The sequence below is a fragment of the Microcebus murinus genome, chromosome 9 (assembly GCF_040939455.1).
Source record: "Microcebus murinus isolate Inina chromosome 9, M.murinus_Inina_mat1.0, whole genome shotgun sequence".
Classification (NCBI taxonomy): Eukaryota; Metazoa; Chordata; class Mammalia; order Primates; family Cheirogaleidae; genus Microcebus; species Microcebus murinus.
In genome coordinates this window covers 23,891,931-23,908,829 of record NC_134112.1, presented here as the reverse complement: position 1 = coordinate 23,908,829, position 16,899 = coordinate 23,891,931, and the positions used below count along the sequence as shown (strand labels likewise).

At 40.2% G+C, this 16,899-nt stretch overlaps 1 protein-coding gene across 1 annotated transcript in view; it reads left to right on the top strand.

The window, feature by feature from the left end:
• CREB5 (cAMP responsive element binding protein 5) overlaps positions 1 to 16,899 on the top strand; it is a 550,201-nt gene that overhangs the window by 222,208 nt on the left and 311,094 nt on the right. The window contains exons 3-4 of the mRNA XM_076006338.1: positions 5,971 to 6,042; positions 12,025 to 12,118. Coding sequence (XP_075862453.1) covers positions 5,989 to 6,042; positions 12,025 to 12,118 — 148 coding nt within the window. The 5' untranslated portion in view covers positions 5,971 to 5,988. The remainder of the gene's footprint in view (positions 1 to 5,970; positions 6,043 to 12,024; positions 12,119 to 16,899) is intronic.

Below are 16,899 nucleotides of genomic sequence, written 5' to 3'. Positions count from 1 at the left end.
AAAGGCTGTTTGGAAATCCTTCCTCCTGGGAACGGTGGGCCTCACTGGCAGGGAACTTTTGATGGTCCCTAAGCGTGATACAATGTGTGACACGGTCCCCAAGAGGTCTCTGATTCCGGTTTTAGGATTCTGAGCTTTTGAGATACCAGGGGATGGTGAACATCTTTTAAGGACGGGGATTTTCTTCTGGTCTGAATGGAATAGTAATGTTTAACTGCACTTTTATGTGTAAAGTTCAGGCCTTCCAGGAGAGACTTCTGGCTATAAACGGCCCAGCAACACACCACACTCCATTCACACCACGTTCTGGTGAAATTTTCACTTGTAAGGTCCAGTCCCATTCTTGGTCTTGCTCCCTGTGTAAATCTCTGGTTTGAAAACCTTGCAGCATTCAGGCATTTCAAGCTTGAGGGCTGAAATGTCACTTTTAAAGCAGGGTTAAAAAGGTCACACAGCTGCAAATAATAATAGCCCAATGAAATTCAGATTCTGACTGCAGCCCACTGCAAGAATAACACTGAAACAGGAAACAAGCCTACTAGATCTTTTTACCAGTAAAGCTAGTAGGAACTGATAAAATGGGTGTGTGTGTCTGTGTGTGTCTGTGTGTGTGTGTGTGTGTGTGTGTGTGTGTGAGAGAGAGAGAGAGAGATACAGAGACAGAGAGACACATAAAGAGACAGACACACAAAGAGAGACAGAAAGGCACACACAGAGAAATAGACAAAGAGACAGAGTTTTTAGAGAGAGAAGATACACAGAGACAGAGAGAGACACACACAGAAATGTGGAAAGATACAAAGTACACTCACAAAAGAATTGTTTTTCTTGGATTTAAATTCAAGGGTGTTTATTTTTTTATTTGAAGTTACAATATTCAGGTTTGAAATATGAAGATATATTTGAGATCCAATGGATTGACTTTTATTTTATAGTTAGTTTTCATTAGCTATGTTTTCAAATAATGCCTCTTTGAATGGCCCTGTTTTACAGATGAGCAAATAAGTTAATGAAAGGCACACCATCCCTCCCCAAAAAAGAAAGTCTTAGACCCAAATTGAGTGTATAATTCCCTTCCAATGGCTATCAATGTATGGGGAGAACTTCTCTTCCTGCATCCTTGCTTTCAAAGTAGAAGCAGGTATCTTAGAATAAATACACTTAGAGTGTGTTTTTGGTGAATGTGTCCTGTTATTATTGTGTGTAGGTCCTTGCTCTTCTGATCAATACATTGAGAAATGTTTGCTTTTATTTCAGAATTGCAGTGTGCAAATTGGCTATGCCCTTAACTAATTTAATTAATAAACAGCCTTTGTTACCAGAAAGAAAGCAGGATTGCTCCAGAGCGTCACCCAGAGTGACTAACTCAAGATGTTCCTGTTTGTCAGCTGTCCTTGGCACTTTGGGGAGGACCAGTTTCCTCCTTTAAAACACTTTAGTGATCTCCACAAGGGAGCAAGGTCTATTTTATGTGAGTCCTGCCAAGAAGGCTCTTTTCTCACTCATAGTAGGGCAATAAATGCTGACGGATGTTAACATCACTATTAAAATTCAAGCCTGCCTTTCTGATCTATGATGCATTCATAGCTAGGTTAACAATGTCAGAGATGATGGTGACATATCAATATTACTGTTAGTGTTCATTGATACTTAAAATTTCAGTTTGTAGCTTTAATGGTCTCATAGCTTTCAGTATTTATAAGTGCACCTGCCAGGCTTTCAGATCAGAACAGCCCTTTTAGTGCCTTATTCCTCCAAATCACGTTATCACTATCTGAGTCTATCTGCTGTGATTGGGGGAAACCTGAGCCATCCCAGTAAGATGGGAGTTTGATGTTGACTAAGGATCAGTGATGGATGCCTGTGATTCAGCCAGGGAAGCATCACTCTTGGCTGAGTACAGCAAACCAGATGAGATCGATTTTTAACCCCATTTGGGCTCAGTCATTACCCTCAAATTTAAAATAGATATTTACAGTATATGGTGTAGACTATCCAAGGTTTTAGTAGCATTTGCTTTTTGTAGTGTTTGCCTTTCATGAAAGAGTATTAATAATTCCAAGTATATCCCTAAATGGCTGGCAAAGCATTTGAATAGATTGCATCAGCCATTGTGGGCGATTTCCCATTTCAGACCAGGAATTCGTGGGGTCAAACACAGAACAATGAAAGAGATTCTTGCTCATTGCTAGGCCAGAGGAATCCAGTGACAACTGAGGGTTTGAATTGTAAATCAAGTCTGTCATCTCCTTGTCAACTATGAAAAACCTCAACTCACTTTATGTACTATTTGGGGTTTATTATTAAGGTTCTTTGTTGTTTTCCAAAAATTTTAAGGGAGATTAGACTCATGAGGCATTTGTTCTAATTGAGCATTGAATCTGAATTTTGGAAAAGAAGAACAAAAATGAGTACTATTTAGAAACTATTAAATGAATAGACAGTGTCTGCCACAATTATGACTGTGTCTAACCCAAGTGTCTAACCCAAGTTATGGGATCACTCTGTATTTTTAAAGGTTGCTGCATGGGGGTCATAAGCAGCCCACACATGGTTAATAGACTGGACTTTAGTAGTGTCAATGTCTATGGTGATATGAATAGATAATTTATAAGGAATTAATACATTTACACATGCAAATGAAAACTAGCTTCACCTCATTGTTTCCACCAAAAGCAATTTTGACTTTTTGACATTAAATCTGGGGAGATTTCTTTTCTGGCCATAACTGGGAACAGGTGGAGTGAGTAGCCCACACAACCTCTTGCCTCACTGAAAACTTGATTCTGCACAAAAAAGTTTGAAAACCACTGCCCCAGGAGCAGAGAACAGGCAAGCTGTTTGGAGCAGTTTATTGTGATGATTCAGGTTCATTATCCATTCCACAAATATTTATTGAACGCCTACTATGTAAGCTCTCTGCAGTGGAGCCTGGGGTATCGTGGTTGCCAAGCAAAACTTGGTTCATTAAAAAATGCCAGCCAGTAAAACAACTGAATGGGAGCTGAGAGGAGGAGCCTGACTTCTGAGGACCAAGTGTAGAACAACCTGGCTAAAATCCTGTCTGAGCAATTTGCCCCCACTTGATGGATGATAAAAGAATCTATGCAGGGCTTTAGTAGGAGCCTATTTGAGAGAATAATTATTACAATATGTGCTAGAAAAGAATCATAATAATAGACCATAAAAATAAACCATGGCTCTTGACTAATACATTAGACCAGATCATACCAGTTGATAACAGTAATGAACCCTATGTGGCAGAGTGGTACCATTTAGGGAAACTCTTGCAAACACCTACACAGAAAGGAATTAGCAAGGGAGTGCTGTTTGCAGAGGGCTAAATGTGGGAACTGCAGAGCTCAGACTACAGCAGTTGAGGTTCACACATTTACATATACACACCCACTCACCTCAGACCTTGTTAATCACTTAAAACTTATTTTATTTTAGCAACTGCCATTTTACCTTAAGACTTGCATTCCACCATCCTGTTGCCAAAACATATTTGGTCCAGGGGATCCATAGCACGTAATAAATTGACGCAGATTTTTGTGTTTGAAAAGAAAATAATCAAATGACAATCGTAACTCAGTAGAACCTATTGATAACTAAAGTCTAAACATTTTGAGGACAGACTCTGTAGGTCTCAAAGTGTATCTCCAGAGTCTTGATTTCTTTTGCTGACACATCTCAGTGGATGTTGAATTAGATCGATCACATTCTTCTAACCATTACATCCACATCACGAAGCTCAGTAAAACAGAGTAAAATCTATACGGTTGAACCTTGTTCTGCATTCAAGTGGCAGCATCATAGTAAAATCCAAGGTATTTGCTACAGCCCATATGCAAATTATAGTCAGTGATTAAGATAATGCAGCCAATGTTGATATCAAACAGAATTGCTAAAGTCTTAGCATTATGGGCCCGAATTTATGGGAAAAGTCAGTATTTTGGTGGACCAGGGTTTGGGGTGGTGCTATGATTATGGTAGAAAAATACTTTCTCCTCATACATAAGAACTTGGGCTTGGTCAATCTCTTTCTTCACTTTGGCTTATTAAGGAATCTTTTTAAACCTTCAGCAGTAGTACTTCCAGTCTTGTTCACTTCTGTTGCTTGGATATTAATCTAATTATTATTGTTAATTACTACTTTGAGATGTAGGCCACAAATGTGTATACATGGAACTTTCCCATTTTGCTGTTATGTGATCTTAATGTTGCTTAGCAAAAGTGGTTTTCTTTCCTTCCATTAGCAGCTAAAGCTCTTAAACGGTATCCAAGAAAGACTCCCCTTAACCAAATAAGGGAGTAATTTATATTTTATAATTGTATAAATTGGCAATATTTAATATTAGCATGAGGTTCCAGTAATGCTTGTCCACAAAACCTCCGCCCACCTCCAAATGCACACACTTAGATGCACAGACCTTACTCTGTAATTTGAAAATGTTTCATAGTATTTTGTTTTGTTTTTTAATATCTCATTGACAGTGCTAAGGCGAGTCTTTTTTCACTTTGTGCTTCAGAAAAGTGAAAGTATGCATATATTTTCATAAAGAATATATATGTCAGAAATGTTAGTGTTTGGGTGGCAATGTGTAATGGTATACAAAATACTGCAGAGTTGGTTTTGGTTGCAAGATAAAGCTTCCCTCAGACAGAGGTGACTATTCCATGACTCCAAGCAGAGTGTCCTCGCCAGGGGCAGAGGTGACTCTGGAGTCCTTTTGGAATCACCTACAAGCAGCATTTTAAAGAAGCAAATTGTTTCCTGTGCTTAGAGTAAAAGCAGTAGGTTTTAATTCAGTTAGTAAAGCCATGCACCACTAGCAGCACATGTAACTTATATAAACTCACCTCTAAAATTGTCAAGAAAAAGAGTATGATTTAGAAAACGAATTAAATTATGTAATTTAAATGTGTATAGTACTTCCTATGATTTTTTTTTAAAGTTATGTTACTGTGTGGATTGGTGGCCACAAAACCATGTACACCGTACTTTTATTGGCTTTGAGGAGGATTTGCAAAGGTATTTTGACTACACTCAATTTTTGCCTAATGAGCACACCTTAAAACTGAACTGCTACATAAGAAAAGACTACAGTATATTTTGATATAAGTTTAATTTTAGCATTGACTAAGTTTGATTTTAGCATTGATTTTAGCATTTGATTAAAGCTACCTTATTGTGGATACTATATAAGGCATATTCTGGATAATTTATCTAGATCAGAGGGGCAGCAGTCTTAATCTAATATGAATTTCAAATCAGCTTATAAAACAAAATTAACAAAATATCCAAGGTTATGTGGGTTTTTTTTGCATTTTTTGATTTCTATTTATTCCCACATAACTCGGATAATTTTTGTTGTGACATCTTTGAATGCCTGGTAGGAAAGGGAATTTAAGAGTGTGGTTCACTGACAGAATCCTTTGGTGAACTGGTTCCAGGGCTACTTTTGTGTTCCTTGGTGACGCTGAAGCTTGCTGGGCTAATCATGGGTGCATGATTTGATGTGTTGCTGAAGGTTGCCCATCACCCTGGTGATTACCCAGTGACTGTCCCCACTTTCACTGCACTAAGCTTTCAGTGGGACTGAAGAAGGGTCGGTGTGCACTTTGCCTCGGAATCCTCCTGTGCAGGTGCGATTTTACCTGGTAACAACACTCACCAGGTGGCTTTCCACAGGCAGGATTTCTGCTGTGAAAGCTCTGTGGCACTTTTCTTCAAAGCCAAGTCCATAGACGCTCAAGGAAACACGATAGGCACCCAGCCCGGGGAGCCTAGTGAACTTCCGCCAAGCAGGACCTGTGTTCATTCAGGTTAACTTTCTGCTCGTCTCATTTGGGAGTTGGCATAGAAAGGGGGCTCCGAGCGATTGCCTTGCTCATGTTGCTTGGGTGGAAGCAGGAGATATTCATGGATTTCTGTTTTCCTTCCTCCCTCTCCCTCTGATCCTTCAGATTTATGAGGAATCCAAGATGAATTTGGAGCAGGAGAGGCCGTTTGTCTGCAGTGCCCCAGGCTGCTCCCAGGTGAGTGTGCGGATCCTCCGTGCTCTGGCATGCAGCGAATGCACCCACTTCCCACGGGGAAGCAGCTCTCACCTGGCAGCCACGCCTGCCCTGGGCTCTTCTTCTCTACCAAGATACTATCAAAGTCCGTAGCCCTCACTATCATGATCATCACCATCTTCGTGATTATCACATTCCCCTTTGAATAGTGGTGACTACTTTGCTCATAGCCCCCGAAATATAGCAGCGTTGGATGTTTCCACCCATAACTTCCCCCTGGAAGCAAACCAGATGCATCCTGCCCACCAGCTGTGCAAGGCTGTCATTTTGGAAAGGGAGAAGGAGGCTGCTTACTTTTACAATAGCCCACTTGAATACTGGCTGGACCTTTGGATTACTGGTAAAATAGGTCACCATCGTAGCTTCAATTTTATTTTGTTTTTCCCCAGGAGTAATAAAACAACTCCCTATAACTCTTCTAGCACCTACAATTTCCCCCTGTATCTAAACTTTAAGAGAAGTTGTCCTGCTGCAATGGATTAAATCTCTTTTAGTGTCTGATGGCTCCCATCAAGTGGAATTAGAATGGGAGTTAGACAGATACTACCTGCAGAGTGTTTGGCATAGGGTTTGCACATACTAAGTGCTCAGTTAATATCTGCTGCTGTTACTACAACTGCTGCTGCTACTACTACTATTCTACTGGAACCTAGCTGTTTGAAAGAAATAAGAAATGTTCATAGCCTAACATCAAAACTTTGCATTTTACCGTTTGAACTGGAGTGTGACCTTTTCTACTCTTGACCCCTTTGGGTATCTTCATGTTCCGGTCATTGGAAAATGACCACCTGTGGTTGCTCTTATGCCAAGATCTTCATTGTAATGAGATATAGGATGAGTTTAGATTCCAGAGCACAGGCATCTTTCCTGTGGGTAGCTATACTCTTTCCCTAAGCTACCCAGTAGTTTCAAGGGAATTGAGCTTTTCTGCCTGTTCACGTGGTGGAGTTGGCAGTGCAGTATGGAGCAATGCCTGGGAGTCAGATGGGAGCTGACACCCACTGGGGACTCTTCTTGTTCTATCTCCCTAGAGAGAGAGTTTGTGGAGGATTTTAAGAGCGTCCTGGAGGGAATAAGCCATAGAAATTTAGAACATTGTTGCTGATTGATACCAGCCTCTGACTGTGCACCCAGAGTCCTTTGCTAAGTTTCTGGAAGTTTCACTGGGGGCTTTTGTGTCAATGTTTATTTCTAACTTATAAATAAGAAAAGCAGTGGGGAAAATTATTTTGGAGCAAACTGGTTTGGAGGTCATTTTGAAGTAGGAAATGCTAGGAAAACATAGGTTGATAAGTAACTGGGGAAAATCCTGCTAGATCAGGACTCCCCACAGTGAATGCAGAATATTGCCTAAGGTACACAGGTAACTAAATTAAAACTTCGTTCCTAAGGTAAAATGGATTCCCACCCACTTTCTTTAAATAGAAGTCTTGATAGCCAAAGGGAATCAGATACTCTGAGCACTTTGCTCTGCTTTGGCTGTGAAAATGTGACATTAAGTTTTATTCCATTCTGGCCACTCAACCGGTTTGGAAGCCTACTATGTGCCAGGCACTCTGATTGCCCTGGGGAAACAGCATTGCACAAAACACATGTGTCCTTGTCCCCACAGAGCCTCACAGAGCCTGGGCGTCAAATCTGTAATCACATGATCAACTCATCAATTAGTCAGTCAATTGCATTTTTCCATAAAGAAGACCATGGGCCACTTTGAAGAGTATAAGGGGGTGTTTACTTTATTTGGGGAGGTACCTTGCAGGCTCCCCTAAAGAAGGGGCATTTAAGGGACTGGGCTTCTCAGGACACCCAGCAAAGGCAACAGAGGATTGGGAGCCAGTGAGGCTTGCCTGCAACCTCCAGGGTTTCGTATGACAGCAGAGGAGAGAAATTCAGGGACAGGGTCGTTAGCCATATCTGACATTTAGGTAAGTCAGAGAGAAGAGAGCTGCACACAAGTCATTGGATCCAATGACAGAATTTCTCAAGCTTGGCACCATTAACGTTCTGGGCTGGATAATTCTTTGTCGTGGGAGGCTGCCCTGTGCATTGTAGGACGTTTAGCAGCATCTCCAGCTCCAACCACGAGGTCCCCATAGCACTTCCCTGTTGTGACAACCAAAAATGTTCCCAGACATTGCCAAATGTCCCCTGGAGTGGGGTGGGGGTGGGGGGCAAAGTTATCCCTGGTTGAGAATGACTGCCCTCTGGTTTGCATTTGGGCTTTAGCCTCATTTCTTTCTGGATCCCTTCTCTTTTGGAGTCACTAATTGATGCTCTCCCACACTTTTTAACGTATTGCTGGGAGCCATCTTTTCTCCTTTTGGCATCAGGCAGAGGATAAATAAATAAATGCCACAGACGTGTGGTCACTGGTGTCAGACCTGTAGAGCTGGGATAGTCAGAGGACCGAGCGGAGGCTGTTGGGTTTGGCAGGTAGGTGCTTGCCGGCGACCTATGGGAGGGCAGCAGGGCGGAGGCCAGCTTGCAAGGGATTAATGAGCGAGTGGGTGGTGAGGAAGTGGAGGTGGCGAGCACAGAGGACTCTTTCAGGAGCACCAGGCGGTGACGGGAAGCGGAGTGATATAATGGTAGCCTGAGAAGGAAGAAGCTTTTTTAAAGTTAAAGGCTAGCCAAGCTGGATTTAGTCAAGGGCAAGAAACCAGTGAGAGGGAAGGAGTGAGCGTGCTGGTTTGCAGGGACAGTCCCCAGAAGACACGGGGTGGAGAGGATCCCGCAGAGGAGTGGGGACGCTCATTCTTCTGAGAGAGGAGGGGATGGAAAGAGAGTCACAAATTCTGAGGTGGAGGCGGTAATAAACACTGAAGGGGACCCATTTGGAATGATCTTGAACTTCTGTGTAAAGGAGCAGGTCATTTCTTTGAGAAGGCTGAGTGGACTCAGGAAAAGGTTAGAACAGACCTAGAAATTAGAGTTTACAGTTCCTTGATTTTAAAGTACAATTCCAAGCTTCCTCCATTGCAAATTTAAATATAAAGATGCATCTAAAACTTGATGTCTCCATTTAATGTGAAAGTGTTTCTTCTTTTTCTTGACAAGCTATGATAAAAAATATGTGCATCTTTCAATTGAAGAGGTGTTAGAATTAAATGTCACATCCACTCAAGGGTCTCCTGGTGGGGTATTAGGAACTCACAGTCAAGTCAGTTGTTGAGATCATGGCATTGACTTTAGGGACATCCCATAGCCTGGGAACCTGCATGGAGAAGAAAGGATGGCTGGGAATTGGAAGGGGGAGGAAGTATGAATTATCAGTGCTTGGACTGCACTGGGGTGATGGAAAGATTTTTCCCCCTTTTTCCGTCATTGGAAAGAAGTGTTGCTCTATTAGGAATGGCCTAATAGAGCTGAGAGCCTGATAGACCAGAGAGACCTTTTTGGTGTTGTTATAGCTCCTAAGACATTATCTTTGTCTCAGGAGTCACGAGAAAAACAAACTTCTCTTGCTCTTTCTAATCTCCCAGACCCCAACATTAATGTCACTCTTCCTTTGCTCTCTGGATTAGCCATGTTCTGAGGTTCCAGTGGCCTCTCTCAGCTCTGTATCTGTTGCAGACTGTACATTTTGATTATTTACAATTTGCTGTTATTTTCCTATGTAATTTTTTTTAAAAGTCACAAATGTCTCTGTGATTTGTATATTGTCTTGTTTGGAGGGTAATTATAGTTAATATGGAAGTATTTATGGAAATTATTATTATTTAAGAACTATTATGGTTAATATCACTACTGTAGGCTATTATTTTATGGAGTCAAAATGGGTTTTAGATAAGAAATGAAGGCTATTACCATGTTATATACATGCCCCCCCAAATTATAATAAGGCTTTTGACAGACTAGGACATTTAACCATTGTCTTTAAGTCACACATGGTAATGTCAAATAGTGGGTGCAGTCATTGAACAATGTCATAGAAGACCAAGAGAATAGATGAACCAGTGGCAAAAAAACACGTCATATAAAATAAACTTCTATGTATTCAGAAATATGGTATAATTACCATGCTTTTCGAATTCTGTGCTCTTCAATTTATATGATATAAATGACAAGTAAATAAGTGATATTTATACAAAGAACTTCCTTTGGAATATTCTATACAGTTCAGCCCAGTGAATTTCCTTGTTCTCCCTAGCACAAATCTAAACTATTTGCAGAGAAGATTTCTACCATAGTATAAAAAGTTATTTGAAATTTGTATCGCTATCCTAAAAAAGTGGGAGACTCTGAAAGATTTTCTAAATTGTCAAAGATTTGAAAATGTTCAGTAGAATTTATTGTCCTTTATTTTCATTTGACTTTGATAAAGCAGATACTCTGTTCAGTTCAGTTATTACAAACATACCAGTCTGAGTCAGGATAGGATCTGCTACAATAACAAATTACTCCAAAGCTTGAATGGCTTAAAACAACAAAGGCTTATTTCTGTTACCCAAGAATACATTTCTATTGTAGATCAGCAGGAAGTTCTTCATAATCCTTTAGAATTCAGAAATACTCTTCATAATCCTTCAGAGATTTAGGATGATTGAGTGGCCACTATTTCCAATATTGTGAGTTGCCATGCTAAAAGGATGGGGAAGGGGGAACACTAGAGGGTCTTACACCAGGAATTGAATGCTCACCACTGAGTGACAATAAATCCATTCATTCATTCATTACTAAGTGGGCAGAGCTAGTCACATGGCTTTACCCAACCACAAGAGGGCCAGAAAATTCAATACTTCTATGTGACCAGAAGACAGCAGAAAATATTTGACAACCATAATATCATTCCCTGAAAATTAAAGTATTGGTTTACACTGTATGGAGTATAGAACATTAAAAATAACTTATCATATTACTATGAAATCATATGTATAATTATAAAATCAGACAATTGTCAAAAATCAGATAAGGGGTGGGCAAGGTCTTCATAAACAGAAACATACTATACAAATTTCATGGTGTACACTTGTAGATACATATGTGAAATATTAACAATTAAGTGTGGCATATAGTCCTTTCCCAAAGTTTTATATGAATCAAAAGTATTTTCCTCTGTCATGCATTGTTTCTCCTACTTTGGGTTAATCTATAGATAATGTATAATCTAGTGTATTTTTCATGCCTTAGACTTGATTTTACATTCTTATGTAAAGCAGTAACTATTAAAGGAAAGTTCCAAGTGATTTTGCAAAATTCCAGTGCTACTCAGGTCTAAATTCATTTTCCTGTTTTTGACATGGTTTTCTTATATGTATAAGAAGAAATGGGAAATTTTTAATTGTGTCATGTTGCCATTATTGGTTATTCTTTGTGACCACAAATACACATTCATTTAAACACTTTTATTTTTTTTTAAAGACACTGCCTACCCTAGATAGGTGTTAGGGCACAGCATATTTTTGGTGCATGTTATTTTAGTACATTGTTCATTACTTCTTCCCGTTTTATCCTTTAACTAAATACAAAGTTTGAAGTCTACCCTCAGAGCAAACCTCTAGTTCCCAAAGAAATATATAGCTTACTGATTAGTTAACCCAGTTGGCCACATCCAGGGACTATCTAGGAAGTAGGGGCCTTTTAAAAAAGTTCCTGGGGACGGTGTAGGGTATCAGAGAATGACAGAAGGCAAAGATCTCCTACTTATTATGAGTACTCAGCCAGATTTGTCTGCAATACGGTTAACTCCTTTACTTAACAGTAATGGAAATTATGATGCATATATTGGGTTATTCCAAGGAACATCCCAGCACATTTGCTAGCATCAAAAATCTTGTAACTCTACTTACTCATGCTTTCACACTTTTTCAGAACTGATTTTTTGTTTTGCCTCTCATCTTTGCAATGCTGAATAAATCGTTTTCTCTACGATGGTAAAGATGTTTTACAGAACTGAATGGCTCTTCTTCTCCCCTCCCTTTTTTTTTCCTGTTTGTCTGACAGCGCTTCCCAACAGAGGATCATCTGATGATTCACAGGCACAAGCATGAGATGACTTTGAAGTTTCCCTCAATAAAAACAGACAACATGCTGTCAGGTAAGGAACCATCAGGCAAAGAAGGGAGATGCTTATTCTTCTTTTGGTGGGCTCCTTCCCACTGGCCAATTCTGTGCCTTGAAAATACACATTTCTAAGGTATAGCAGAAGTGTAATCAGCTAATGTTCACCCACATAATGAAAGAGCTGTAGCTTCTCGTTTTCTGGAATGTGCAATATTTATTACTAGGGAACATGGGTCCCTATAAGTTGTTTTAAAAATCACATACCTGTAGTCACTCAAGCAGCAGATGTTAATTGAGATCTATGATGCACACGGCACTGTTCTGAGTGCCATGGGAAGTGTAACGATGGCTATGCCTCCTCCCCTAGTGGGCATCACAGTATAGTATGCACGTGAAAACTTAGCTAAAGTAAAGGATCACCCGTGATCTATTTATCAAATGAGTGTTGTGAGGAAACAGTGCTATGCAGCTTTAGTAGGGGAAATTCTCTTTCTGGATTGAGATGGTCAGTAAAGGTGTCCTTAAGAATCAGTACCTGCCTCATAAGTGGGAGATTAAATGAGAGGATACAGGGAAAAATAGCAAGTGCTCTGAAAATGCGAGCAGAAATTAATAGTAATAATAATAAATCCATCGATTAATTGCCATTCCTTCCCATTTTGACAGTAGTGCAGTAAATCAGAAAGAGTGTAGGGATAGGAGTGAGGAACTTGAACTCTAGCCCGGACCCTGCCTTACCTGGTCATGACCTTGTGCAAGTTGTGAACCTTTTGGGGCCTCAGTTTCTTTTCCCATAAAACGGGAGTGAGTGTATCTGCCCAACCTATTTTATGGGCTTATTGTGAAGAGTCAATGAAAAAATGTAGGATAAAGTGCGTCATAAACCCCTAGCAGGGTAATCAAGTAATCTCTTGTTACACTTCTTAGGCCAGATATATACAAAAGAGATACTGCACCTCCGGACATGTTTTAAATGACACCAGAAAAGGCACTGACTGCCCTGGCAGGCCTGGCTCATGTAATTTAGCATTTCTATGGCACTTTGCTTTTGAAAATATTTTATTATTACTATTATTAGTGTATCCTCTAAGAGTTTTGTTAGACGGCTGATTATGACACTTACGTTACTGATAGAAAGGGCATAAGGCGATGCAGTGTCTTTCCCAGGCTCACAAGCCAGGGCAAAGATGAGGGCCCTTGGTCCTGCGATCCTCACGCACTGACTTGCACATGGCTACTGTATTGTCAGGCTTCCCCAGTTCATATACACCATCAAATGTGCCCGGTGTCAGAGCCGTCCACGCGTCTTCACAACTGTGCTATTGACTTGTTGATAGTGCGGACCTGCCGTGGTTCGGAAGACTCCAAGTTCAGAGGCAGCCTCTGCTTTTCTCTCCACCTACCACCCGCCACCTCTCTCAGCCCGTTTGTTGTTTTTAGAATGAGCTGGCTCTTTAGAAACTGTTTTGTCATTCCTTAAGTCTGCAAACAGAGATGCAGAAACTCAGATTTGTAAGAATTCTGAAAGCCTAGAAGGATGAGGAAGGATGGCTTATTCTTTTATGTTCTATAGAGTCACACATAGTATAGCTTTATGGTTTAAGAGTAGATACACAAGTAGCAAGGCTAGAGACTTTGCAATTCCCGATACTTAAATCTGTAAGTTCTTTATTTTTTCCCCAATTGGATCCCTAAAATAGGCTGCCTGGTAAGCCACCAGTGCAGTGTCCCTCAGGCAGGCTGCTAGGATGGCCCTAAATGTGCCCCTTCTGAAGGTCTGAGGAAAAACAACTGAAGATGTGTGAACACCGGGGTGAAGCATTCTGTGTATTGCCTAAGACAGGTCTTTTTTTTTTTTTTTTTTTTTTAATCTCTTATAGTTTTGCAGCTGTTCTTACCAGATCCTTATTAGTTTGAGGTTGTTCCTGCTCATCACAGGCGGTGCCAGGTGGAAACTCATTGGGAAAAAAGTAACTCTAATTTTCATGTCACATTTGGAATGAAAAATGAAGGGAGAAATAAGCACGAGGAACACAGCATGAATACTATATTGACACATTTTCTTTTGCTTTCTCATGTTTTTTGATGAAGTTGGTAGGTGATCATTTAATACTGCCAGTGAAATGAAGTGCTCATTTTTAAAATTTGCTACCCACTTAGCATGTTTGTAGGTTCATAGAATTTTCTCGTTGGAAAGGAGTGCAGAGCTCCCCAGCCCAGCCCCATATCTTTGCACTTAAGAAACTGTGTGAAATACATACTGGCATCGTCCACATTGGATAGGCTATCTGTTGGGTGTTTTTACTTTTTTTGCCCCAGAAAATACTTCAATGTTTACTTTTCTCAAGCCTCATTTTCCATAACAATAGTTTAAGCAAATTACATTGTGATTACACATATGACTGAAGATTTTATTTGTTTAATCAAAAGCTTCAGAACCTACTTTTATTAAAAATATGTTCATAGGTTCAAATTAGTCTATAATTATATTTTGTCATACTGTCCATGATAAGCTTTAGTACCTTGACAACTAGAGAGTTATTCCGCCTTTTGTTGTATGTGTTTATGTGATATTAGAATATTTTGTTCCTTAAAAGATTACTCACATTAAAGCCTCCTGGTCCTGGGAAACAAAAATATGTTCATTAAAACTTTATTTACTTTAAGCCTACTTTGTGGCCTATCATGAAGATGAATGATTTTATATGACTTGAAATACAGAACCATTAGAATAAAAATTTCATCAATCGAATCTTAAATCAACAAATATCAGGGCAAAAATCTTTAAATTCCTCTTAGACTGTTTTTTTCCCAAGTAATATTCAATTACACAGAATTTCATTTCAGATGATTTGGGGCTTGTCATATATTAGGAAGATAAAAATGTGATAGGTATTTACGTGACAAACTTCAGAAAAATCTGGTTAACCTTTGTTTTGGAAAATCACTTCATCTTTAATTAGTTATAAATATTGTAGTTAGAGAAGGTGTTAAGATGTCACAGATATACCCTTCGATAATAAGTTTCCGAAGGGTTGAAAGATCTGAAATAATTTCATAGCTTTGCTGTAAGGTCCATTTCATTCAGGCTAGAGTTTTACCACTAAAAAATGATTATAAATGATTTTTCACATGCCACAAGGTAGGGTATTAAAAGAAAGCGATGATGTTTTGTTAAGATGACTCCGATCGTCTGGACAGATAGTAAACATAAACCCCTTATTCCAAGGGGGCAGGGAAGGGACACAAATGGGGACTACAGTGTTCTGTTCTGAGAGCAAAGACTTGCACAGCCCTTCCCACCTGGGTCCTCCCATCTTTGTTTGTCCCATGTACTTCCACACCCAGCTTTCAAAATTACCAGCTATTATATGACACAATCTGTTCAGTTTGAAAATCACCCTCTAATTTCAATATAGAGGTAAAGAGGATGGTGTTTGAGTATATTTTAATGGAATTATGGTGAGGAACCCAGGAATTCCCAAATCTTGCCCTGTGAAACATCCCCACTCTCACTTCTTTATAGGGTTCCCAGGTTCTGTATAGGAAAAAACCCAGAATGGGAATTAAAGTGCAGCTTTATAGCTGAACAAGCAAATAATAGTCCAAATAAGAATTCTGATCGGAAAAAAACAAACAAAAAAACCCCACCTCAATTGGAGCACAGGACTTTTTCTCCCTCTTTTCTCCTTCCCCACTGTAAATCTCTGGACCAGCAAGTTCAGTCTTTCCTATGGAGAGAAAATGAGACAAGGCCATCCTCCAAGGTAGGGCTGCGTGGGCATGTGTGTCCACCCAGGAGCTCATACACGTGTGTGTGTGTGTGTGTGTGTGTGTGTGTGTGTGTGTGTGTGTGAGAGAGAGAGAGAGAGAGAACGGGAGAGAGACCTAGCAGATGACGGATGTTGCTGCATGGAAGGGAAGATGAAGTTCAAGAGTGTTGTGGACCTTTCCCATAGGGTAAAAATCCAATTGACATCTCAGGTGGGAAGCCTGGGAGAGACACATGGAACCATGTGTCTTTTAAATGACTAGGAATCCCACACCAGCCATCATGGCCCAGCTAATTTTGCAACTGGTCTGTGCTTGGAGGGAAGTTAGGACAGGCACTAGTGTAGGAAGAGGAGCTGAAGTTGCCCCTCCACCAGCATTTATTCATTCATTCATCACTTACTGAGCGCCTACGAGGATCCCATTGTGCTAGTTGCTGAACATGCTGCACTGAACAAGACAAATGAGGCTCCTCTTCTCATGGAGCATACTACTCTAGTGGGGTGTGGAGGAAGAGAGATAATAACAACAAAAAAAGCCCCAGATAAGTAAACAAGAAAATATCAGTTAGTGACAAGTGCTATGATGAAGATAAAACATTACAATGTAATAGCAAATGGCCGGCCAACAGGCTGCCTAAGGGTGGGTTGTCAGGAAAGGACTCTGGGCACTATGGACTCAGGGATCCTTTCTCCCTGACTTCTGAATATGGTGGGACTGGGCGTGGTAAGACCACAAGACCAGATGTGGCACAGCTGGCTATGTCTGATTTGATGCATCAAAGACAGGCAAGAGAGACTGGCTTTCTCAGTCCATCTTCCTTACCAGATTCTCAGCACTCACCATCTAATAGGGAGCATCTGGCATACCTAACAAGATAGTCCTTCAGAACCCAACTTGACCCTGGATTAGGTCTAGAATCAGAGTCTATCTCTAGTTCCAGGCTCTAAACCTAATTCTCATCACAGAGAAAGAGTGTGATTCGTGAACAAGAACGTTTGTTCCCAAGAGGCTAGTCATGATCAAACAATCACAGAACCTAAA